This window comes from Desmodus rotundus, chromosome 13 (assembly GCF_022682495.2).
Source record: "Desmodus rotundus isolate HL8 chromosome 13, HLdesRot8A.1, whole genome shotgun sequence".
NCBI lineage: Eukaryota > Metazoa > Chordata > Mammalia > Chiroptera > Phyllostomidae > Desmodus > Desmodus rotundus.
Genome location: NC_071399.1, coordinates 49,285,452 through 49,312,593, shown reverse-complemented (window position 1 = coordinate 49,312,593; position 27,142 = coordinate 49,285,452). Strand labels below are relative to the sequence as shown.

The following is a 27,142-nucleotide window of genomic DNA, read 5'->3' as shown; positions in this document are numbered from 1 at the left end:
TTTTAAGCCAGTTCCTAGGTGTTAGAGATGAAAGTGGCCTGCAAAAGTAGACATGGTTCCTGCTGGCTCTAGAACTAGTGTACCTGGGTTTCAAATCTTGGTTCCATCTTACATTTTAATGATTGTATGATCTTAGCAGGATTCTTAGCTCTCTGAGTCACTGTGTCATCTATAAGAAGGAAAGAATAGTAGTACTTCCTTAGGGTCAATTGAGGATTAATTGAAATAATATATGTTCATAGCATGTCATTTGTCATGTGATAAAACAATAAATGTTACCTTTTATTTTCATCTTAAAGATAGCATTTAAAGTGTAAATAATTTTCTTTTAAAAAAATTAACTGAACAGGCTTAATCAGTGTCATCATCTTCTGTCCAGGATAATAGTTTCTTATATTATTTGAAAGGTCTCTTAAGTATTTTATTTGTTCTGCATGCTGCCGTATACATATTAGAAATATAGTACACCATAGCTGTGTGTTATTTTTCATATTTTAAGGACAGTGCTACAGTCAATGGGATATTTTTGAAAACAAGGGTATATGTATTTGGCTCATGGCAGGTATAGTAATCTATTTTTTATTACCTTTTGAAAAAGAAGATAAAGAGTTACTTTGTGATTTATTCTTCGGAGGAAAGATTGGAGAAAGAAATTCTTCAGTGACTGCAAACAAAAATATTATGGCAGCTTCACTCTGACTTAACAATCGGCATTTTGTGTGATTTCTTGATTTTTTTTGGTGGAAAATATTTCCAAATATTTTTAGAAAACAGCAAAATTTAAAAATAGATATTTTTATACACTTAAAATATAATATGATTATGTAAATCCAAGTGCAAGTAATTTTGAGTTCTAAGTACACATTTATGAAAAGTTACACAAGAGTAATCAATCTAGTCAAATTTACTTCTAGATTATTTTAGGATATCATGGTTTATCAAAAGTGTGAGGAGGACTTAAATGCATCCAGATAAAATTTTTAGAGACATATGAAAATGAATGACAAATTTATTTAAGTAGTGGTTTCCATCAATAATAATTTGTTATAACAGTTAAATTCTCTTTTGAGTTGATATAAAACCTTATTTATAATACTTCGAAGGAGATTTGTTCAAATATCTCCTGTAAAAAGATGTCAGGGCTATTTTTATTATCCGTAGTGAAGTCCTGTTAGAGCCAGTCTTGCTTTAACATCAAAATCGCTACAAAAGAAAAGTCAACTCATATTCAGGGTAGGTATGTAAACAATAGTTCAATTACTAAACTGCTATAGATTTCATTATTTTGTCTGTTTTCGTACTTCCTTTAAATCCCAGTTAAGCCATTTTCAAGTATGTAAGAGAAAATTTGATGTTTAAGTAGCAGCATTTTTTTTCTTGTATACAAAGAAGATGTGGTTGCTGTGGAGTGTTTTATTTTTTTAATGTGAGTTTTTAAAGGACTTCTTTGTATAATTTTTAAATATTTCTTTTAGTATGTACAGCCAGCTTTTCTGTTACCCTAGATGTTGTACCTGGAAGTCAGTTACAGATCTGGGAATATTAGCTAATTAGCTGAGAATATTTGCTAATTTAATCTAAATTTATATGCGTAAGCCAACTTTTGGCATATTTGCTAATTTATGTAATCTCAGTAAAGATTTTCGGATATCTTTTGTTGAAATTTATTAAAGTTAAGATTTAGTTACAAGTTTTATGGTTAAATTTTAAAGGAGCAAGTTTAAGATGTAATTTGTTCTTAGAATTCAAAATAAGTGGCATAGAAATGATTAGCTGTTATTTGGGAGAAAAAAATGCACTCACATTTAGAGCTAATTTTCTAGATTATTTTATTGAGACAGCCATATATAAAACTTAATTATAAAAGATAACTTCTTGTTTAGCATGAAGAAATTAAACACAACTCAGTGAATGAGAATAATGTTTAGTGTTGCTCATTTACTATTTGAGCTTGAAAAATGAATAGATATTTAGGGTGATACTGAAAATGAACTCCCATATTATTGTAATACCATACTGTGTTGAGACTAAGTTATCTATGCTGTATTGGAGCTCAGCCTGCAAAGAAATAAATCTGCTGGGTTTTGTCACTTCCAAGACCAGCCAGGGTAACTGCAGCCTGCCAGTTGACTACATCAATGTATAATACTGTGTAAAATCATCAAGTGGTAATATTTGTTTTAAAAGCGACATGTGTAACTTTTTATTATAATTATTAATACAAGCAAAGAAGCTAGTAGTGCTTTTATTTTTATCAAGCAGTTTTGTAGGAATTTTCAGAAACATATCATCAATTCAGCTATAATTCTAGTATGCAATACAGAAACTATAAGTAAGCTTTTGATGCCTACTATTAAAAATTATATCAGTAGCTTTAATACCTTTTTACACTCTATTTGGTTTCACTATGCTGTTTTAGTAGATTTGCATATCTATTTTGCTCTCAATGGTTAATTTTACCAGTTCAATTTCTTTGTAGACTTTTGCCATAAGTAAAAAGGATTTTAAATTTTGTAGCCCCTTCAAATATTTTATTACCATTTACTTAAATAAACAATAATGTACATGCTCGTTTATTGTGCAAGTACCCATGACATTCTGATTGAAACACAGCCTAAGAAAAAATAAACAAAGAGCAAAAGCATTTAGTCTTTATTTACAATATATAGAAGATCACTGTTTTCATTTTAAGTATAACAGACTGCAGGAAACCCTAGAGAAGGATTCTTTAGCAATAGAATTTACATACCGTTAGCTCACAGTAATTGATTAGCAGCAGGGCTCTGAGTACAGAGCTGGCTGGGCACATTATTTGGGATGCCTTTGATGCTGTGGTTTTCCGAAGCTTGCTGGCTGCATGCTTGTTGCCTTTGTTTGTGACACAAGTAATTACTTGATAAAATGAAGTGCATCGCTGTGAACAATTGACCCTTTGGAACAGTCCAGGCTGGTCAGCAGTCTAAAGCCACACTTTAAAGCCATCATTATAGCCTCAAACTTAAGAGTCTCCAACGTACAGACAAAGGTGTTGTCTTCCTTTAGTACAAGTCGAGTGCCATTTTCAGACTTTATGAAGTATTTAAATTGAATGATATTTGACGATATTGAAAACTCCTCTGGAAATCCATCCAGCCTGCTTTTGGACACCAGAACAATACGAGATTTTATCTTTGATATGAAATCAGGAGCATTACAGAAGATTCTCAGTCCTTGTGAGCGATCGTGGTTATCTGTTATCTCCAAGAAAGTAGTCTCTCTGGGTGTTAGCTGTTCTTTCTCCCACCTGGATTTCACTTCCTCTGCCAGTCCTTTGAGCTGAAAGAATTCTGCTTCTTGTGCGAGAAGTTGATTTTCTCGAAACCCTTCGGGCAGTAGTAGTTCTCCATTTCGTAGGAAGTTTAGGATATGCCTGAAGAGGAGCCCATCCCTGTCTATGAAATAATGACCATCGGCATCAAATGGGCAGAGGATTTTTCCATTTACTATACCTTCAAGAAAAGTGTCTGGGTACTTGGTCAGTGTTTGTTTTTGAGTAATATATAAATATCCACCAACATTGAGCGTCATCAGTGAAGATTTGCAGTTCTTTCCTTGGTCAGCATCTTCCAGGTTATTGTCTTTCTCTTCATATCCCTTTTCTTTTTCTCTTCTGTTTAGTTTACACTCCATTTTTGAAAATGCTATTTGAGCTTGTTCTTTTTTGGCTTTAAGAATTTTACAAAGGAAACTGCCACACGAACACGCCTTTATTCAGCTCCAGCCTGGTGATAGAATGGAAATGCTGGCAGTATTGCTTGTTCTGTCAGCTCGATTTTGCAGTAGGTGGCGTATCAGCTGTATATGCAGGAGCTCGCTCTCTAGAGTAAGACCAGGGGAAAAAAGATAATTTGCATTTAACTGTATCAGGGAAGGAATTTGTTGTGCAAAGATTTTCATGTATATTTTTTGAAATAATAAAAGTTAACTCAGAATAAGTTGAATTTCCTCTTGGCAGTTAAGTGATTACAACTGTTTAATTCTCCAGCTAAGTGTGAGTTTTCATCCATTTCTAAACATATACTAAGGTATTGCTTAATAAGGTAGGCTTAATATTGAATAATACTGTCACCTTCTGGAGAGAACTGTATATTGAATTAGTATCCTTTTTTAAAGTAAATTATAAAGAGGAAACCAAAAAAGAAAGGAATTAGGTGTATAGGATTTTCTCTCCTATAAAATGTCACACATTGCAGAGTGGTGTAGTCATTTTAGAAACCCGAATGAGAATATTTAAACCTGTCATTTGTGACATTGCACTTGAATTTAATTGGATATTTGTGTGATTCTGATTTTGGGTCCTTTAGCAAGTGAGAAGAAATGTCCTTAATATCCTTCAATAAAAGGTTCTGCTTTGTTTTTTTACCCTAAATACAGCCTTTGCAGTAATCATTTATTTTTTTTTGGTTAAGATTTCCTATGGAAAAATGTAAAGCTTGTTTCACCCTAAACCTGCTTCAGTATACTGAACAAAAGACTTGGACCGATGTAGAAAATATTACTGTGTGTGTGTGCATGCATGCATGTGTTTGGGAAGATAAAAGACAGGTTCAAAATACCTGCACTAAAATAGTGTTATGGGAAAATTAGTTGGTTTTTGTTGTTGTTGTTGTAGTTTTCAGTGTTCACAAGGGATGGAAGGACCAAAACCTAAGCTTTAAGAAAAAAAAAATTGGCAGCTGGAATGACATGTGAGTGTCATTTTTTTCCCCCATTTTTTCCCCTTCTTCCCTTGTAATGTGCTTACATTCCAAAGCATTTTAGTGGTCTGAGCTTTCAGTTTTAGCATTTAAAGGCCCATGGTAAAAAATGTCGACACTGTCCCCAATACACTGTTATTTGACTGGTCTGACTGCTAAATTATCCTGGAGAACTATATTGTTTACAGAATTAGACTAGGTTTTATATTAAATTGATTTATATTTCTTTTATATTGAAGATGTTTTTAAATTCTTCAGCTATATGGTGATAGAAATATTGGAGGAGATTCCTCTAAAAATGTTTAGCTTACATTTTCTCTAAACAAGGTTAGATTTTTCCAGATAAAAAATTAATATTCTTAATTATAACAGATTTTGAATTTAACATTTATGTATTATTGAGATGATCAGAAGTTCATTGAAATAAACTGCAAATCTAAGGCTTAACATGTTTTAGGGCTAAGTTTTTGTTTAAAGGCCATGAAATTCATCCTCTTTACTGTACCAAAAATAAAATTACATTCCAGAGAATTTTTAGTGTTTTATCTAGAACTTTAAAGCTTGTTAATAGCCATCACTTGGACTAGAGCTTCCTCTCAGTCCTGCATCATTTGAGAGTTTGCTATCAAAGTCTAACAATTTCATGTATGTGTTGACTTTCCTACGCATAATACTTTTTAAGAACTAGTGAATAGATTGGGGGGAGTTGGTACAACTTCGGAAATGTATTCATGGAATTCTTATGTTAATCATCACTGCACATGAGTAGTACCATATAATAACAAAAGCATAACAATTTTATTTATAGGTAGAGTCCTCTTTTAACAAAGTTGACAGGACATCAGAATCAATAGAACATAACTGTGGCATAACGGTAGAAACTGTGCTAGCATTTTCTTCGTATGTTTGAAGTGACGTAGCTGAATAGTTTGTGATACCAGGTCTGCTTCCTTACAGCCTGTTTGCCCACTTGTAGGTGCCCTTCATGGAGAAGTGAAGCTAGTGCTGCTACAGGATGGGCTTCCATGGGATGGGGAGGGGAGGCTGCAGAAGTTGGACTGCTGACCTCTTCTTCATCACTCACCCCAGGGCTGCCTTATATTTGCTAACTGGCATACTTGTGGTTTCCGCTGCCTCTTTTTTTTAACTACTGATGCTTGTTCTTTGTTTCTTTTGCTTGCTTTGACAGACTAAACCACCACATCATATGCCTCTAACCCGTGATCACTTTTTCTCACTCTACACTTCACTCTGCTGTTCTTGGCTTCTGCAAACCTGACATGTGTGGTTTGTTTGCCATCTGTGGCTGGCCACAGTAGTGTTAATGGAAACCTAGTCTGAGTGTGTGACTAGAATCTCCTATCAAACCATAGGACTTTTCTTTTGTGTCCTGTTGCCTCCAACTTGCAGAAAATGGCACCCAATAGGACCCACCTCACCCTCACCACTCCCTATTGCCCCCATTAAAATAAAGTGATTGCAGTTTACAGAAATTGCAGGGGGTTGTTGATCATTGCTGCCTGTTGTGGTCTACATGCCCCTTAGGAGAAAGCCAGCTTGTGTTTTTGTCAGGCGATTCTAAATTTATATTTACCTTCTTGGGGGATTATGGGGTAGGGAAAGTTTGTTCTAGGTAGTGTTAATCAGGTCCACATAGACCTAACTATTAAAATGGTGCTTCAGTACCAAAGCCAAGGGAAGCATCCCTGGTTTATATGACTACATTTCTCTGCCTTACTGTAGATACAAACTGGAATTAATCAGTTCAGTAGTTTCAGCAGAAGGGCTTAACCCACATGTCAATCATCAATTCACTTAGATCCACTAGACTTAAGAATTTCATCTGCTTTGCTGGTAGAAGGATTTTTTTAAAAAAGGTAAGGACCCTGTTTTATACTCAGTACCATAGCCCTTTATTAGAGTTAGATCACCTCTGTCTTAGACATCTGTAAACTATACATAAACAGAGCCCTTTAGCCAACTTTGAAGATTTAAACAATGCCATTGTCAGGTTCTTGTTATGATTATATCCTTTAATTAGGCCCAATTCCTAACCAAATTCTAGCTAAACTTTTCGGTATATAGTGATGCTAATCTTCTACTGCCTGCATTTGGCAGACCCAATTCCAGGCCAGTGGGAGGCATTCCCATTTTATCTATCAACTGATGGGAAATGATGTCATTGACATCATTATGATTGAACATGAGAAACATCCGTTTTGACATTCAGCTATGACTATTTGACTTTAGCGTCATTCTGCATGTTAAAAAATAAAGATAAATTGAATGGTGCAACATATTAACATTTTAAGAATCAAGAATTTATCCATTCTTTTACTTTTTTATTTTAAATTATATTTTATTGTTTATGCTATTAACAGTTGTCCCAGTTTTAAAAATGTATCCATTTTACTCTGAATCTATTTGAATATTCAAACTTCTGTTTTGTTTGAAAATAATAAAGTTTGTCTACATTAGATGTTGTCTGGTACTGAGGTTGTACTAAAAAAAGTGCACACTGCAGTACCTTACCCACTTTATGTAGCTAATTGACCACAGTGTCTAACCAACTATGTATGCTCCTAGGACTCACCTAGGACTCCCCGGATGTAGCCATTAGCAGGAAGGTGATGTGCATGGGTAATTCCAGTCAGATGAGTAGAGTTTTAAAAGTTTTATAGTGTTGGACTGGGTCTTCAAAAAGTCCAGGAAACTTTGTTACATCAGCAGATTTTTAGCCTCATTTGAGAAATATAGAAAAGAATAAAGCACTATGTATCAAAAGGAGCACAAATAAAAATGACAGACTAAATGAGAAGTTCAAGCAAAATTCCATCTGTATTTTTTTGCATTTCATTGCAGAGGTAATCTTGAAAACAATCTACAAATCATATTAATTAATTAATATTGTAAGTGTACTTTGGAAGATGAGTATTTCAAGGAAACCTATTTTGTAATTCTGTAAGCAGGAATCATTTAAGTTTTTTTAAATGTTTTCTCTCTTTTGAAATGTAGCCTATACATATTCACTGGAAAATTTTCTTGTAACCAAATGAGAAAAGCACTTTTATAAACCATCAAATGAACATTGAAATTGTATTATTGTATTGAACTAATTTTTATAGTGGCATTTGGCAAAATAGCATTTACCTTCTCTTTGAGAAGGAGGTGTTATTAACTAATAACCATTATGTGGTTATTCTCGAAGGACATGACTTAAACTTAAATATATGAAGGTAATATTACTTTGAAATCACTGACCAAAAGCGTCTCAGCTCCCATATTGTCCCCTACCACTGTTCCTTCTATTATCCTCTTATCTTTAGATCATGTTGCGTCCTTAGTGGTGAGATGGTGTGGGAGAGAGAAGGGTGCCTGAATAGCAGAACAGGATATGATGGTTCACAGGAGCAAATGCAGTTTCTTACTCATAGAGAGTAGAGTGATTATAAATTAGGAATGGAGAACTCACACATTTTTTTGACATTTAACATTTCTGAAATGTTAAGACATTCAGGATATGTGTGAAAATTATTGGCTTGTAAAAGTTTCATGGCAGTATTTTGTCTTCCTCAGTGACACATAAAGTAATAGTGACTATTACATCTTAAATTTGTATCTTATATGAGTATCTTAAATTTGGTGAAATATTTGAGCCGTTGTGTGAGCTGTTACCCCAGGAAATAAAACTAACAGGGTGAGGAAAAGTGGGAAGGGGTGAGAGAGAGATTAAGGCAGCAGTCCTCAGCCCTGGCTGCTGCATATTAGAAAGATCTAGGGAGGGTATAAAAATGCCACTACCTCTTGCCCTCACAAGACAGTTCAAGTATAATCTCTGGGAGTAAGACCAGTATTTTTTAATAAAAAACCTCTGCAGGTGATTCTAATGGTCAAACAGAGTTGAAGAACTACTTTATTAAAGACATTGATGGGCTAAGGAAAGGGAACTTACCTAAAAGGAGTTCTTAATGATGGGGACATAATTTCTCCCCTGTAGTTGTGAGGATCACTTACTATGAAAGTGTCTTGAATATTATAAAGAACTAAACTAGTATGTGTTATCATTGCTATCACTAATTAAACATGGTGAAGAGAATAGGATGAAATTAATAAAACTTGGATCATATTCAGTTGATTTAAAAATATGCCGTTGATCATCTATATGTATTTCATTAGTAATATTGTATCCCTCAACTATATTGTAATCTTTCCTAAGCACCGGTGTCTGTATTTTTCTTCCTTTGTTCCCCTCACCACAGCTAGCACAGTGTTTGGCACTGTTTAACTAAAATGTAGCACTATAGTGAAAGTCTTTTCTCCAGGAGACTTAGTCTTTCCTACAGGGATTTGTTTTTCATCTGTTTAATCACTTTTGCTGTTTTTAAATTCTTTCTAATTGCAAGTTGAAGCAATCAAAGCTGGATTACACCCTTTGCTGAAGGTATAACTAAAACTATTACAGTACTATGATTTTCCCACCCTTTTGCATTTATTATTACCTTACAGCATTATTTTTTCCCAAAACATGCAACGTCTTTTAGAAATTATTTCCTCAATCTCTCCATACACAGGCAAAAATAGAGTACTGTTTAACTTGCAAAACTGATCATTGCCTAGAGTAGGGAAAATTATCCCTAAAACATTCTTAACCAGGAGGCCATTTCACTGGCCGACCTCCAGGAACATGAAGGTAAACATGATAGACAGACTGTCCCCCATCTGAGCCTTCGTTCACTACCATTTGATAACCCTTCTTCAGGGCCTGATCAGCAGCACATTTCTTGCCAAAGATCATCAATTGTCCAAGAAGACGTTTGTCATCATCCTCTGCTACAGAAATCTGGGATATATGCTTCTAGGGTATCACCAGAAAATGTGTTGGTGCTTGAGGGGAAATGTCATGAAAAGCAAAACACTGGTCATCCTTAAAAATGATCGTGGCTGGATTTCCTTCCTTCCTGAAGATCATGTCACCACCAGGCCAAGCAGCCTGAGCTTTGGTGATCTCACCTGCCATCGCGGCCTCCCTTCCTCAAGGCTGCCAGGGGCAGCATTCATTTTTTTAAAAATCTGTATTTTTATTTCTGGGTTTTATTCAGCATCTTATTCTTTAGAGCATCTTTGAGATTAGAGATTGTCTCTTTATAACATCACAACATCAGGTTACAGGTTTTTATATTCATTAAATATACATGTGGTGAAACAAGCAAAAAGTATTAAAACATACAATCGTTGTTTTAAAAATGCCCAGTCCCTAAGTTATTTCTTTGGTCAAAATTCTGTTATGGTTTCTGTAGACTCATAGAACAAACTCAGATATTTATGGCCTCCTTCTTTGATTTTGTATCTTAGCTGACCACTGTAATTCAAAGGTAACCTTTGATCAGCATTACAACATCTCTTGTATACGAATATACATCCTTCTTTTCCCCAGTCTGTAGGGGAAAAGTTGAAGAATGGTACTGTGAGTGAGGAAGTTGAAATATTTTCTAAATCCTAAATCTAGTTCTCAAATTATGCTTTCAATATTCTGTTTAAAATTGGGAATTCCCAGGGCATTAGGCATAGTTGTAATTTGAATATTATTATAAGAAAACATTATATTAACATAACTTTTGGGAATATTTATATGACTGCTTATTTGTTACTTTTGAGGTAGCTAATCAAATGCTAACTCTGTAGGTTTACTGAAATCTGAACATGATCTTTTATTCCTAAGATTCCTGAAGATTAAATAGAGATCAGAGCATCAATTTACAAATTTGAATAAAGATTGCATTCTTAAAATAGAAGGATTACAAGTTTGCCTAACTGGTTTGTTAACATGCCAAGTAGCTTGTATGAATAGGCCATACCTTGTAAACCACAGGAAAAATCTGCTAGGAAAAGATTTTAAATGAAGTAATGGAGACTAGTAGGAATATTGAAAATGATTTACCTTTTAAATGCACCTGTTCTGTGGAAATTCTGTCTCTTCCCTACTTTTCCAGACAAGGTAGACAGGTGTGATGTAAGTGTGAATCAGGAGAGTAGCTTCAAAAGTTTGGAGGATCAGTCCCAAACCTTGGTTCTAGCCGACTCTTCTGTGTTTTAATGTGAGTTGCAAGTGCTCTTAAAGCCCTCCACACTGAACTGGATCCAAAGCGGTTCTGTGGAAATGAATGCCTGTGTACTTCCTGATGCCTACTGTCTTCCTAACTCGAATTGCTCGAATTGCTTACATGCCAATGCTAATAAGCACCCTTCCTGCTTGCTTATTACTTTAACTTGCTCAAACTAGGAATGCCCTTAACTTGTAAAAAGTTAAGTCACTACTTCTCTTGAGTTCTTCAATATAGAGTAAATCTCACATTGAGCTATACAGTAGGAAGTTTCTCTTAGAGCAGAAGTTTGTGTTATCAGGTGGACAGCTTCTCAACATTTTGTCATTCTAAGAAACAGTTTCTAATTTCTACTCAAAGAGAATTTAAGTATATCTAGGTCTTTTAGAAAGTATTAGAGCAAACAAAGTAAACACTAAATAATAAAACTTCCCCAATTAGAGAGGAAGGCCAGTTGTGGCTTTTTCTTTCTTTTTTTTAAGAGACCTCAGAGATGCCAGGAACTTCATTGCTGTGGCCCAGAGATGGAGTGTAACATCTCCAAAATAACACTGCTATTTATGACAGCATCAGAACTAGAAGCTTTCAGTTCTTTTTTTTACATCTTTTTTTTAAAAAGATTTTATTTACTTATTTTTAGAGGGAGGGGAACGGAGAGAGCAAGAGAGGGAGAGAAACATCAGTGTGTGGTTGCCTCTTGCACTCCCCCAACTGGGGACCTGGCCCGCAGCCCAGGCATGTGCCCTAGACTGGGAATCCAGCCAGCGACCTTTTGGTTTGTAGGTCGGCACTCACTGAGCCACACCAGCGGGGCATAGAAGCCTTCAGTACTTTTTATAGGATGTGCTCTGTGTACTTAACTTTTAAAAGTCTTCTTTCAAATTTTTAGAGATAAATAAAATAACCATCACCAAAAGCATGTGTTCACACTCATTACAATTCTATTGGTTACAATTAGCAGAAACCAAATATTAACCAATGTAGCAAAAAAAAAAAGGTGGGACGTGGCAAGTCGGGGAGGGTATTGGGGGAGAATTTAGAAAGGATTTGTAATATATCCCAGAATCCAAAGATGAGGACAAATGGCCAGGCCTAGGGAAAGGGAGGAACTGAGGCATTTCAAGGACTTAGTAGAATGAACTTACATGGCGTCTCTTTAGAGTGCTGTCATGACCATGTCCTTCCAGCAGTATCTGGTGTGGGTCCCTTACTGTTTCCACCACCTTCACTGCCCTTCTGACTTACTTCCCATTCTAAATCCAACCCATTTTTCAAGGTCCAGCACAAACATTTCTTCCTTTATCACAGCTCTTCTTGATCCCCAGCTGGACATAATCAGGGTGTGTGTGTGTGTGTGTGTATGTGTGTTAATTGTGTATGTCTCTGTCTTATAGCCCTTATAACCCTTAACAAATTTTACTTCTCTTTACTTTTTTTTTAAATTTATGGGGTAACACTGGTTAACAAAATTAATACAAGTTTTCAGACACACAATTCCACAACACATCATATGTACCCTGTATTGTGTGTTCACCCCAAGTCAAGTCTCCTTCCATCACCGTTTATCCCCCCCATACCTTCTTTCACACCCCTCAGCAATCACCACACTATTGTCCTTGTCCATGGGTTCTTTCTTTTTTTGCTTTATCCCTTCATCCCCCACCCCCTACCTTCCCCAACAAATTCTACTTTGTACAGTAGAATCCCACAGCCCATATGGAAGGACCAGTAGTACTTGGTCAGTTAAATTCAAAGGTAAGGTATCATAAAATGATATTAATATTCATTTCTACTGCCTTAAACATTATATCTTAAAACTTATAAATATTGTACATTTAGTTACCAGTATTCTTCCAGTATTCTTGTAGGTCATTGCTTTCAGTATAGAAGGCTGATTGAGCATCTGCTTTCTCTTTCTTGTGAAGCTTAAACCCACAATTTAGTTATATTTTCAATTTTGGTTTCTTTAAGACAGAGCAAGAACTTTGGCACTGTGAAACAGTATGAATTCAGAAGCCTTCTTTTATGTTTCTCTGCTAGTCTCCTATTGTCTCTACATAATTTGACACACAAGCACTACATAATTTGACACATGAACACTACATAATTTGACAATAGTTTTTTAACAACTGACCAAAACATTAAATCCAGCTTCATAGAAGCATTTCACTCCCTTATACTCCTAAGTAATAGGATTATGTAGTCTATAATCAAATTGTATAATTACTATCAGAGTAAACCTAGCATAAACAAGGTTCTAGCATAGTTGGATCAGAAGTGTGTGTGACTACCGGAGATTTTAACCTACTACCCACTATTGTGTAGGCACCTCTTACTATATTTAAAAAAGGGCAGTTGAGAGTCTTGGTAATCTGGAGGTGTGTTAAGTGGAGGTCTAGCAGAAGTGCTTTTGGTGTATCAGAATGGTTTGTATGCCTATCTGATCACTGCTAGACCAGCAGACCTCAGTGTGTTGATCTGAAAACTGCTGGGTACAGAAGTCCCTGAAACTTTTTCAAGGGATCTGTAAAATCAGAACTATTTTCATGATAATACCAATCCTTTTTGCCTTTTTCACTCTGATTTTCTAAATGTTTCTCAGTTTTAGTGTCTAATACAGTAAATATTGATAGATAAAACCCACATAAATAAATGCTCTTCGGGGGTCCTCAGTATTTTTAAGAATATATGCCTGTTAGCAATTGGCTGTACTAGAGTTTGACTCCTTGAGGGCAGCAGCCATGTTTCATTTATCTTTTTTATTTCTGATGTGTTTTTGCATTATATTCTGCATAAAAGCCACTCAGTAAATATCTGATACATGTATGAGAGAAAAAAGAAATTGATTATTTCAAGTATTTATGGTCTCTCAAAATGGGCGAACAAAGTAGTCTCAAGTAAGGGTTCTTGTATTAATGAATATAATCTATAATTAACAGTGGTGGTGTACAAATGCTTTAAATAATAAAATGTAATATTTAGTACCTTTCCCCTGAAATTTTAAACAATGTCTTGAAAAAGAAAAGAAACATAGTTTAATGGAAAGAATATGAAAACATGTTCCTGTGAGGCTTTAAAAGGTGTGTGAAGACTTTAAATTTTGCGTAGTGAACTGTATCATAAATAAATTGGCTTTTTAAAAATTATTTAAGAGGAGAAAGGGGAAGGGCAAGTGAACAGTCAGACAAGTGTGACATTAAGAACAGTCAGTTGGTGGACTTTTCCTTTCACTTGGGAAGCATCTGAAAGCTATTTTAGGTTTTAAAAAGCTATTTTTAGGTTTGAAAATAGGATATGATGGTCAGAAAACTATTGTCTGGAAAGTGAATTTTATTGCTTTGTATGAGTGACCATGATTGAAGAATAATGATGAAAGTGGTGGCCATGTTGAAATGGGCCAGGAGCTTTGGACTCATTCATTCAAGTGTTGTATGGAGAATGTTGACAACAGAAACCTTTAACTGAAAGTTAAATTAGCCTGTTCACATGGAGTAGGTTCTACTAAATAAGCAAGGAATACTCATAGGTGCTATTTAAAGGTACCTCTTTTACTATTCAACATTAATAAACACATGGACCCATTATATAAGTTAAATTTTTTTCAGGGACAGTATTCTAGTGGTATTTTGTTTTTTAAAAAAGGATTAATATATATTTTAATGGTGAATTTTTTTCACAGATTAATGATACTTTATACAGTACATTGAAATTTCTCCAAATCTTGCTATTGCTAGTAAGACACTTTTCTTAATAGAACTTTTAGCTTCAATTAGAAGCAAACTTGCATATAAGATTTGTTTTTGTTTTAAGAAAATTCTAATTTTAATCTTACTCAATTCATTAAGATAAAATATTTTTAGATATTTACATTTAATATAAAATAATTAGGGACTTACTATTTTCTTCCTGGCATATTTTGGTATAAGGTAGGCATGCCGAATTATTACTCTTTATTACTCTTTCTATCATCCGACAGTTCTTGAGAGTTGTTACATATGTTGCCCTGACGGATCCTTGAACCAATGAATTACATAGTGTGTTCATATTTACTACAATGGGGCTAAAAAGCAAGTCCCTAGATTGTGAAGGCAAAATTAAGAAAGCTCACCCTATGAAAGATTTTCTAGTATAAATCATGAAGGTGTTGTTCTATATGCAACTCTACAATTCAGTCAGTTTATCTCTTTCCTCCAGTGAACTGCATGTTTCTTGAAAGACAGAACTCTATCTTAATCATCTTTGATTCCACAATGCCTAGATGGTGCTCTTCATACAGTAGGCCTTTAATTAATGTTGGAAAAATGCGTGAAGTCATTTGCCCTGGAGAAATGAAACATAAACGCATTGCTGATGAGCCAAAGGATTTCCTCACTCTCTTCTTAAAACCTGGGTGAATTCTCACAGAAATATGACTGAGCCATAGCTATTCCTAACTATAGTCATCCATTTCCAGACTGTAATAAAGCTTCCTGGACTTGTATGTCTATTCCTTCACCAGATTGGGGAAATTATCTTCATTATTTTTTCAAATAAGCTTTCAATTTCTTGGTCTTCTCTTCTCCTTTTGGCACCCCTATGATTTGGATGTTGGAATGTTTAAAGTTGTTTCAGAGGTTCTTGAGCCTCTCCTCATTTTTTTGAATTCTTGTTTCTTCATTCTGTTTGAATTGAATGTTTATTTCTTCCTTTTGTTCCATATCATTGATTTGAGTCCTAGTTTTCTTCCCTTCACTGTTGTTTCCCTGTATAGTTTGCTTTATTTCACTTTGCATAGCCTCCACTTCTTTTATTTTGCAGCCATACTCAGCATTACTGTGAGCATCCTGATTACCAGTGTTTTCAACTCTGCATCTGATAGGTTAGCTGTCTCCTCATCACTAGTTTTTCTGGAGTTTTGTTCCATTCTTTCACTTGGGCCATATTTCTTTGTCTCAGCATATCTATTACATGGTAAGGGGTGGAGCCTTAGGTACTCACCAGGGTGGGACAACCCACTTTGCTGGGTGCACAAGTCTAGATGAATGTTTATTCTCTAACTCCTTGGTTGTCAGACTTCCATACAGTTTGATTTTCTGGCAGTTCTGGTTGTTTTTTGTTTTTAACTTGGTTGTTCCCTTCTTTTGGTTGTACGAGAAGGCGAAGCATATCTACCTGTGCCTCTATCTTGGCTGGAACTCTGAAAATTATTTCTAATGGTAGGGAAAATTGTCCTTCTTTTTGGACAATTATTCATAGCAGTTAAAGCTGTCATTTGGACATACCGAAACTAATAATTCTGCTGGAAAGAGAAGTCAGAGCAACCAGCAAGCAGAACTGGTCACAGAGTAATCTAGGCAGTGGTTCTGCCTAGTTTCACAATATTTTCTGGGCTGGCTGTTCTATTCACAGTGTATTCTAGAATTTTATGTACGGATATATATATATGTATACTCATGCATGTATATATTCAATATTTTTCCATTTGATTTTATGCTATTTTAAGCCAACCTCTTTAGAAAGAGCTGAATGTATAAAAACTATTATTGGTAAGGGGCTGCAGCAGCTCAGTAAACAAACCTGACAGGAGCCTGTTTTTTTTTGCTAGCCAAGAATAAGGTTTTCCTCTATTCTGACCAATGATTCTACTCTAAACGTAGAAATATTTCTTTTGAAAAAAATAAAATAACATAGAAACAGAGTCATAGATACAGAGAACAGACTGACAGTTGACAGAGGGAAAGGGGATCAGGGGACTGGGTGAAAAATGTGAAGGGATTAAGAAATATAAGTGGGTTGTTACAGGATAGTCACAGAGATGTAAATTACAGCATAGGGATTATAGTCAGTAATATCATAGTAACGTATGTATGGGTCCAGGTGGGTATTTGAACTCACTAGGGGACCAATCTATAAAGTATATGATTGTCTAACCACTGTGCTGTACATCTGAAACTAACACAATAATACTGAATGTAAACTATAATTGAGAAACATACAAAATATATTCCTCTTTTTCCCTTGATTTTTATTGTTAATTTTTATTGTGATCATTATTACTGTGGTTAATGTGTTAGCATACAATCTGGAAAATGATAAATGTTAAACTCTGAATACATTTGTGAATTTTTTTCTTTCCATTCAAGATAAGCTTTCACTGGAAGGAATAGTGGTACAAAGAGCAGAATGCCGACCGGCTGCAAGTGAAAACTACATGAGGTTAAAAAGGTTGGTGATGTTTAACTTTAAAATAATACCTGATGTTTCCTTTTGGGGACTGAAATATATATGTTAGACTGCCTGTTGACTGCAACTGTGGTTATTGTTGAAAGCGTTTGCTTCAAAGGCTGTTGGGTCTTAAAACCAAATGAACTTCCAGTTATAAAACATTTAAATAAGTCATAGGGATGTAGTATATAGCAGGGTGACTACAGTTACAATAATACTTTATTGTATTCTTGAAAATTGCTGGGAGAGTAGATCTTAAAAATTCTCATAAGAAAAAAAATTTTTGTAACTGTGTGTGGCGATTAATTTAACTACACTTACTGTGGTAAACATTTTGCAGTATATATGATTATCAAATAAATCATGAAACACAATGATTTAGAAACACAACGTTACATGTCAATTATACTTCAGTTTTTAAAAAGCCCAAGTAAGAGTTTCTTTGGCAAGGGACTTTTTAGAATTTGGGCTGTTTATTTGGGGTTTTTTAGGTTACTTTGTTAACATACCCTGGAATCAAACTTTTTAAACTTCTTTTTCTAGTTGTCCTAATAAATCTTTGATTTTTTATTTATTTATTTATTTTTAGTTCTCACCCGAGGAAATGTTTATTGATTTTAGAGAGAAAAAGGAAAACATCAATCAGTTGCCTCCTGTACTCACCCTGACCAGGGATGGAACCCATGGTGTATGGGATGGTGCTCTAACCAACTGAGCCACCCGGCCAGGGTATCCTTATAAATCTTGATTCTTTAAAGATATGTAGTAATAACTTTGTATTATTTTATTTTCAAAGGTTATAATCTTCCCATAATGAATATCTAAAATGCTATACTGTATAAAGCAACTATATTGTTAGAATATTATCCTTTTCTCTTGATTTGCAGAGAATTTTTTTATAAACATAATACTTGGTTTGAGATTTTGTTTCAGGGTTCACCCTTTCCCACTTTTATACAGCGCTGATGTTTTGTAATTGATATTTAACACTGGTGATTGTAGTCTGGGCTGGTGTGGCTCAATGGATTGAGTGTCGGCCTGTGAGCTGAAAGGTCACCAGTTCGATTCCCAGTGGGGATTGCGGGCCAGGTCCTCAGTGGGGGTCGTGCTAGAAGCAACCGATCAATGTACCTCTCACTCATCAATGTTTCTCTCCCTCTCTTTCTCCTCCCTTCCCTTCTCTCTAAAAATAAATAAATAAAAGTAATTTTTTTAAGAAAAGATGATGATTGCAAATTCTTGATACTCTAAATTTTATGACTTTCAAAGAGTCAGCAATTTTTAAACCCTAAAGAAATGTATTAAAGTTTATATTGAATGTATTTCAATCCCATGTAGTTCAGAATTATAAATTTGTTGTTTTAGCAATTAACTAGGTGAAACAAAACAAAAATATCTGGCCTCCTGGAGCTTACCTTTGAGCAGATTATAGATACACAGAACTGGTAGTTGAGCGCACCTGTTCCAGCGGTTGTGGCAGCCTCTCTGGATTCCAGTGTTCTCACTTGTAAAAGAGGCTGGTCGAGCTGGATCATCTTTTTAATTTTTCTCCTTTTCTCACTTAGATTAGAGTTTGTCTCTTGGGAATGAAACAGAGACACTGATTTTCTTATCCAATAATTGCTCTCATTTAAAAGTAATCAAAACAATCAAAATGAATTTTTTTCATTATAATAGAAAATAACTTTGGGTCTTAGGCAGAAGATTTTTCTCTCTTTGTGTTTATCCTCTGGAGTTTATTATGTAATTCACGTCTTTTTGAAGATTTGTCTTCAAATAACTACTGAAATTGGAAAATGCAAAATCTGTTTACTGAACTGCTTGCCAAGATTTTTTCCTCTGGTCTTAATTTTCTTCAAAGGTTTCTTAAGATTTCTGATGATGAGCAGGCAAGTCACCTGTGCTTATGTAATGGCTGCCTTTTTTTTCTTAACAAAAAAGAAATTAAAATTGTTTAGCCTTTGGAGTATGCTAAAAGACCAGCTGTATATGTTTGTTACTTAAGTGACTTACAGAAACAGGGTGATTCAGAAGATAATAATCATCTGAGTTTCATAAAATAGATTATAATCATCCCAGTTTCATGAAATAGATGATATCTAACATAAGTCTTGAAGACTGAGAGATTTTGACCAAGTGAAAAAAAGGAGTAAGAACACTCTAGTTAAACAAAGAAACACGCAGGCACAAAGACTTGGGGAATACATTAGAAACTTGTGTATGGTTCCGCAAGCCTGGAATGCAGTATTTGTTGGAGGCAGAACAGAAGCTCCAGCTCATATCTTTTCTTTGAACTGCAAACTTAAATATCCAAAAGCTTGGTTCATTTCAGATATGTCAAAAACTGGACTCCTAGTCCTTCCCCCAAAGCCTGCTCCACCAGCTTTCTCATTGAGTTAATGCCATATCTGTCCTCCCATTTTGTCAGTCCAAACCTTGAATACATTTTTGATTCCTCTCTCACATCCCATATCCTATGTGTCAGAAAAATCTGATTAACTGTACCTTTAAAATATCACAAATCTACAGTCTTACCATGTCTCATCACCCACATGATGTCATTATTTCTCACCTGGATCACTGCAGTAGCCTCCTACTAGTAGAGTTCCTGCTTCTACCCTTGCTGTATTGTAGTCTGTTGTCAGTGCAGTAACCAGAGCAGTTTTTTAAAAATCCGTCAAATCATGCCATATCTCTGCTCAAATGTCACTTGCCATGCTTGCTATAATACTCAGAATAAAATTAAAGTCCTCACAGTTGTCTGCAGCTTCCTACGTAATCATCCTACCATTTCCTCCCCCTTTTCCGCATCCTCATCTCCTTCCCTCCCCTTCTTTTACTCTGCTCCAGCCACACTGATTTCCTAATAGTCCATGAGCACTTTAGCACCCTTCTGTATTAGGTCCTTTGTACTAGGTATGCTTTTCTGCAACATGCTTTTCCAGATAACTGCATGGCTTACCTACTTGCCTCTTTCAAGTATCTCTCAGATTGTACTTTAATTAAAGGCCTACCCTGACCATCTTACTTCCTTCCATACTTATATTTTCTTTACAGCATATAACACTTAATATACTATATAATTTATATTTATTGCCATATTTGCTCTAGTGGAGTTCAAGTTCCCATGGTTATTTTGTCTTTGCGTGTGTGTGCCTATTTTGTTCACTCATACACACAACACAAGCTAAGAGACTGATGTGATAATCCAGGTACAAAATGTCTGAATGATCAAACAACAAGCTGGTTCTCATTAGAAGGAACATGAGAAACAAGGTTTTGAGAATATTTGGAGATAGAGTTGATGGTACCTGATGAACTCATCTCAAACTTTGGTTGTGGGACAAAAGACCTTCTCTATGGTCATACTGATGGTGGTAGCTCTTGTTTTGTAGCCCAGGTATACTTCGGGCTGTGAATCCCCAGATTGGTTCCGTACCATTCTGAGCATTGCACAGGACCATTTATACTGAGGAAGGACAGAGATAAGGAAATTCTTTTAGTTCCCCTTTCCATTTTAATTTAAATCCTGGTTGGCACTTTACATAAAAATTTTAAAAAGAGCCCCGGCTGGTGTGTCTCAGTGGATTGAGTGCCGGCCTACAAACCAAAATGTTGTTAGTTTGATTCCCAATAAGGGCACGTGCCTGGGATGCAGGCCAGGTCCTCAGTTGGGGGTGTGCGAGAGTCAACCATGCACTGATGTTTCACTCCCTCTCTTTCTCCCTCCTTCCCCCCTCCCTAAAAATAAATAAATCTTTTTTTAAAAAAATTACAAGAAAATAATTGATCTTTCCTTTAAAAAAATTTCAAAAAGAAATGACTTAAATTGCAAGTAGAGTACCAGTGGGCAAATTCTTCCTCCAGGCAGTTAAGTTTTTGAACCTGAAGATACACACACACACACAGGATTATCTGAAAAAATCTATTTACTGACAGTATAGTGACAGGGTAGGAGGGGATAGAAACGTGGTAGCATGCGCTGACTGGTGTGACTCAGCTAGTTGCAAAGTGGAAGATCGCTGGTTGGATTTCTGGTCAGGGCACATACCTGGGTTGCAGGTTTTGTCCCTAGTCAGGGAGTATATGAAAGGCAACTGATCGGTGTCTCTCTCTCACACTGATGTTTCTCTTTCTCCCTCATATCCCCTCTCTCTAAAAATAAGTAAATAGAATCTTAAGGAAGGAAGATACTAACAAATGAATGTGGTGGCAGATTTCCAGATGTACGTGACATCAAAATGTACGTGTTTGAGAACAGAATTGGTCATTCAGTGCTTGAGATACCCTATACCTAGGTATTTCACACATATGCTCAAGGTTTTTCAGGTACCTCCTCCTGACTGCCTATACCTAATGACATTCAAATTTTTTGATAATCTGGCTCTTGTCTCACTTTCTGGCTTCATTTTAAGTATTCTCCTGTACATAGACACCAGATATCTGTATCACACTAGAAGCTGTTATTCCAGACGTGCTAAGCACTTTTATGCCTTTGTAGCGTGCTGTGTGCTCTGCCTATAATGCCTTGTCTCCCTTCTGCCAAGGTTCTTTTGAGCCTTTAAAACCAATCCAGTTTTCACTTACTCAGGGAGACCTTCCTATAGTTTCTACTCCCCACTCTAGTTAGGATCTACCATCCTCCTTTTCTACATTTCACATACTTATTTATTCTTTTTTAATGATTTCTATAAAAGTCTATCTTTTCTACCAATTAGGTGTACATAGTTGCATTTTCTACAAGATTATAAACTTAATAAAAAGTAAGGACTATGAGTTTTACTTTTCTCCATTTTTTTCTTTGCACTCTCCCTCCCTCTTTTTATATTCTCTACACTTAGCAAACTGTATTACAAACATAAAATATCCAGAACCACTTGTTGGGATGAAATAGATCGAAATAGAAAGGAATGCCAGAACTCTAGGTATGGAAACATAAAACTCAACAACACTCAGCTTTTTAAATTGTCTTACTCAGAACTGCATTTGAAACCTGGGATTGATTTGTCAGTTCATATACACAGGCATATAGCGCATGTGTGCATACACATACACTGCTTTGAGAAGGGACAAATGATTATAAAACAAATATAGAAATACTTCATCAACAATTAAAAATATAATTATTCTTCAGTTATATTATTGAAAATTATTCAAAATATAAAAAATAGTCTTCCAGAGGACTAGAAGAAAAAGCCTTTACCAAAGAAGACCTTTCTTTCCTTAAGTTGTAAATTGTTTTGTGACTTAGTGAGTTTTCACTGTATTATATTTTAGCAAATAGCTTGAATTATACTCTTAGTAACATAATTGAGTATATTACACAGTGTATTTTATGTCTATAAATAATGTTATTTAAAAATGAGTAGTGTTACTTTAATAGGACTTTATTTTTTAATTATATTTTATTGATTGTGCTATTATAGTTGTCCCAACTTTTCCCCCATACCCCCCCTCCAACAAACACCCCCAAGTCCCTTAGACCATCCTCACACCATTATTCATGTCTATGGGTCATGCATATAAGTTCTTTGGCTACTCCATTTTCTGTACATCCCCATGGCTGTTCTGTAATTACCTGTTTATACATAATCCCCTCGCCTCTTCACCCATTCCCCAAGCACTCCCCATCTGGCAACCATCAAAACCCTCTCCATATCCATGATTCTGTCTCTGTTCTTTTAGTTTGCTTAGTTTGTTTTTTCGATTCAGTTGTTGATAGGTAAGTTTTTTATTGCCATTTTACTGTTTATAGTTTCGATCTTCTTTTACTTAAATAAGTCTCTTAACATTTCATATAATAGTGGCTTGGTGATGATGAACTGCATTAGTTTTTTCTCATCTCGGAATCTCTTTGTCTGCTCTTCATTTCTAAATGGTATCTTTGCTGAGAAGAGCAATCTTGGCTGTAGGTGCCTGCATTTTATGACTTGGAATATTCCTTGCCAATCCCTTCTAGCCTGCAAAGTTTCTTTTGAGAAATCAGCTGACAGTCTTATGGGAACTCCCCTGTAGGTAACTAACTGCTTTTCACTTGCTGCTTTTAAGATTCTCTCTTTATCTTTAACCTTTGGCATTTGAATTACGATGTTTCTTGGCGTGGGCCTCTTTGCATCCATCTTGTGTGCTCCTCTCTGTACTTCCTAGACTTGGTTGTCTCTTTCCTTCACCAAATTAGGGAAGTTTCTTTCATTTTTTCAAATAGATTTCCAATTACTTGCTCTTTCGCTTCTTCTGGCCTCCCCTGTGATGCGAATGTTCAAATGTTAAAACTTGTCCCAAAGGCTGCTGACACTATCCTTTGTGGGGGGCTGGGTTCTTTTTTCTTCTTGTTGTTCTGATTGATTGTTTTTTGCTTCCTTATGTTCCAAATCATTGATTCTTGGCTTTATCCACTCTACTATTGTTTCCCTCTAAATTGTTCTTTATTTCAATTAGTGTATCCTTCATTTCTTTTTTTTTAAATATTTGTTTTTAGGGAGGGGGGATAGAGAAAGAAAGGGAGAAAAACACTGATGTGTGAGAGAATCCACAGGTGGCCTCTTTCACACCCCAAACTGGGGACCTGACTGGCAACCAAGGCATGTGCCCTGACTGGAAGTTGAACCAGCAGCCTTTTGGTCTGCAGGCCAGTGCTCAATCCACTGAGTCATACCAGCCAGGGCTAGTGTATCCTTCATTTCTGACTGGACATTTTTTATCCTATTGAAGTTGTCACTAAATTCCTTGAGTATCCTAATAACCAGTGTTTTGAACTATGCATCTGATAGATTGTTTATCCGCCTTTTGTTTAGTTCTTTATCTGGAGTTTTGATCTGTTCTTTCATTTAGGCCATGTTTCTTTGTCTCCCATTTTGGCAGCCTCCCTGTGTTTGTTTCTATATACTAGGTAGAGCAGCTATGACTCTGTCTTGGTAGCTTGGCCTAATGGTAGTAGGTGTCCTGTAGAGTCGAGTGGCATAGCCTCCCCTATCACCCAAGCTGGGTACTTGAGGTGCCTCCTTCCTGTATGCTGAGTATACTGCCCTCTTGTAGTTGAGCTTTGATTGCAGTTGTCAGGTCAATGAGAGGGATTTACCCAGGCCAGTCAGCTGTAAGGACTGGCAGTGACCACTAACCACCAACCTGCTCCCTCCATGGAGTATCAGCTGTACAGGGACAGGGTGGTGGTACTCCAACGTGGTTTGTAGCTGTCCATTGGCTGTGTGAGCTCTGCAGTTTCCCTGGTGGCACAGGCCAAGGTCAGCCCTAACCTCTGTTCTGCCCAGGGCCACCCTGCCTAAACTATAAAGCAGTCTGTCTGAGATAACTGCTACTTATGCTGTGCTTAGAGATTCCCAGGCAAAACCAAGCTGTGAATCTATGCTGGCTGCTGCTAGGCCAGGCCTGGGGTCACTTAGCAAGAGGTATGGGGGCTGAGGGCTCACTGAGGCTGGGTATTGCTTATTTGATAGAGTTTGGGAAGTTGTGAAGGATGAGCCAAGACCAGCCACTCATATGGAAAAGTCACGGTTAACAGTTTGGGTGGTCCTGTTTTTTTGGATGGGACGAAGTCACAGGGGATCTTCAGGGCAGGTTAAACAGTCTTAGCCAGGTTGCTGGAGTCTTAGATATGGCACCTGGCTGCTGGCTCTGTAACTCTGCGTGAGGAGGGCTCAGAAAAGGGACAATGGCCTCTGCCTGCCTTTCCTTTTGGACAAAGCTGCCCAGCTCTTGCCTTGATGCCAGACACTTAAGTTCCTCCTGATATTCCTCTGGTGCTTTTTAAGCTGCTACCCTGATGCTAGAGCTCAGAGGGAGTGAATCTAAGTAAGTCCATGTGTGGGCTCTTTAAGGGGAACTGCTTGGGACTCCAGAAGTTTCTTCCACCAACTCAATCCTTGCTGGGCCCAGGGAGGCCTGGTGTGGGGCTTGGACTCCTTGCTCCCAAGATAATCTCTCCCAAATTTTTAACAACCAAATGTGGATGTGGGACCAGCCTGTTCCATGTCTCTACCCCTCCTACCAGTCTGGATGAATGTGGTTGCTTTAATTTTGTAGTTGTCAGACTGTCATTCCACTCAATTTCTGACCATTCTGAATGATAGTTGTTCTGTAATTTAGTTGTAATTTTGATGTGGTTGTGCAAGGAGGTGAGCTGTGGTAATTTACCTCTGCCGCCATCTTCACCACAAGTCCTATTGGGACTTTAATTTTAGTAATAAATTCTTATAGCTCTCTGCTATTAAATACTAGCTGATAAGTTAGTCAAATGTTACAGGAATGATAATTTCTGTATTAATAAAATATAAGATTCTGTTTATAAGATTCTGTTATTCACTTAGATAGAGATAGAAATTAGTATTTCAGTAAACCCAAGAAATATGTAACCCCCTAAATCAATGAAATTCAGGTCAAGAAAGAAGAAAATCTTATGCTGTAGTTTTCTTTTGTTTGATCCCATCTCATAATGAAAATCCCTTTCCATTTAGCCACCAAGAATACCTACAAAACACAAGGAAAAACAACTTCCACTGCTTGTGTTTCTTTCTCTTTATCTGACATAAATTAGGATGGATATGACTCATATTAGGATGAAATTAAAGGTGCCCTCTTAGCACAGTAGGCAGCACATCAGTCTCATATTAGGGTGAAATTTATTTTGAATTGATAAATGTAAATATATTTAATAACAGTTCTTATCTGATGTACTAATTAAAATTTTAAATTTTCATTTTTATTAAATATAACTTTAAATATAACTTTAAACTCAATAGTCAACTGAGTTTTTTGTAATAGTCAAATGATTAATTATATAATCACCCTATTTATAATTTGTTTTGTTTTTAAATATAATGGGGCATAAATATTAGAAAAATATCCTAATACGTGTTTTCTTGTAGGACCGTCACAGTAGTAGAAAAGTGTATAATTCTTTAACATCTGCATGTTTTTCTCCAACTCATCTAAAAATACTTGTCTCAAAAGTTCTTCTTCTTTTTTCTTCCTTTTTTTATTGATGTTAGAATACAGTTGTCTCCATTTTCCCACTACCACTTTCCCCAGCCCTACCTATGCCCACCTCCCACCCTCAATCCCACTCATCCTTGGCTCCATCCATGGATCCCTCATTCATGTCCATTTACGTCCCTTTCCCTTCTTTCCCACATTATTTCCCTCTCATCCCGCCCCCCCACCCCCCCGTTACTGTCAGTTTGTTGTTGATTTCAATGTCTCTGGCTATATTTTGCTTACTGGTTTGTTTTGTTAATTAGGTTCCACTTATAGGTGAGATCATATGATATTTGTCTTTTACCACTTGGCTTACTTCACTTAGCATAATACTTTCCAGTTTCATCCATGTTATCATGAAGGGTAGGATCTCCTTCTTTCTTTCTGCTGCGTAGTATTCAGTTGTGTAAACGTACCATACTTTACTGATCCACTCTTTTACTGATGGGCACTTGGGTTGCTTCCAGCATTTGGCTATTGTAAATTGTGCTGCTATGAACATTGGGGTGCATAGGTTCTTTTGAATTAGTGATTCAGGATTCTTAGGGTATAAATCCAGCAGTGGAATTGCTGGCTCAAAAGGCAGTTCCACTTTTAGTTTCTTGAGGAAATTCCATACTGTTTTCTACAGAGGCTGCACCAGTCTGCATTCCCACCAACAGTGCACTAGGGTTCCCTTTTCTCCACAACTCTGTCAGCACTTACTGCTTGTCGATTTGTTTATGATGACCGTTCTGACTGGTGTGAAGTGGTATCTCATTGTGGTTTTAATCTGTGTCTCTTGATGGCTAGTGATGCTGACTGATCATCCTTTCATATGTCTCTGGGCCCTCTGTATGTCCTCCTTGGAGAAGTATGTGTTCAGGTCCTTTGCCCATTTTTTAATTGGATTGTTTCTGTCTTCCTGGAGTGGAGTCATGTGAGTTCTTTATATATTTTGGAGATCAAGCCCTTGTCCAAGATGTCATTGGCAAATATGTTTTCCCATACAGTTGGTTCCCTTTTCATTTTGCTAATGTTTTCTTTAGCCATGCAGGAGCTTTTTATTTTGATGAGATCCCATTTGTTTATTTTTTCCTTTATGTCTCTTGCTTTAGGGGACACACTGGT

General features: G+C 36.3%; 2 protein-coding genes and 1 pseudogene across 5 annotated transcripts in view; 1 reads left to right on the top strand and 2 right to left on the bottom strand.

The window, feature by feature from the left end:
* GTF2F2 (general transcription factor IIF subunit 2) overlaps nucleotides 1–27,142 on the top strand; it is a 169,488-nt gene that overhangs the window by 71,402 nt on the left and 70,944 nt on the right. For both annotated transcript variants that reach the window (XM_024569570.4, XM_045202408.3), the window contains exon 5: nucleotides 16,960–17,041. In XM_024569570.4, the coding sequence (XP_024425338.1) occupies nucleotides 16,960–17,041 (82 nt within the window). The remainder of the gene's footprint in view (nucleotides 1–16,959; nucleotides 17,042–27,142) is intronic.
* On the bottom strand, nucleotides 1,982–11,752 carry KCTD4 (potassium channel tetramerization domain containing 4). 3 transcript variants are annotated; one of them, XM_053916835.1, is made up of 3 exons: nucleotides 10,675–11,752; nucleotides 7,330–7,475; nucleotides 1,982–3,857 (listed from the first exon to the last, which is right to left on the bottom strand). In XM_053916835.1, the coding sequence occupies exon 3, from the start codon at nucleotides 3,667–3,669 to the stop codon at nucleotides 2,890–2,892; it is 780 nt and encodes a 259-aa protein (XP_053772810.1). In that variant the 5' UTR covers nucleotides 3,670–3,857; nucleotides 7,330–7,475; nucleotides 10,675–11,752; the 3' UTR covers nucleotides 1,982–2,889. The 3 variants fall into 3 exon arrangements, with proteins under 3 accessions (XP_053772810.1, XP_024425311.2, XP_053772811.1); XM_024569543.3 differs by lacking the exon at nucleotides 7,330–7,475; XM_053916836.1 differs by lacking the exon at nucleotides 10,675–11,752 and having other exon boundaries at nucleotides 7,330–8,700.
* On the bottom strand, nucleotides 8,854–9,799 carry LOC112312959 (adenosine 5'-monophosphoramidase HINT1 pseudogene; annotated as a pseudogene).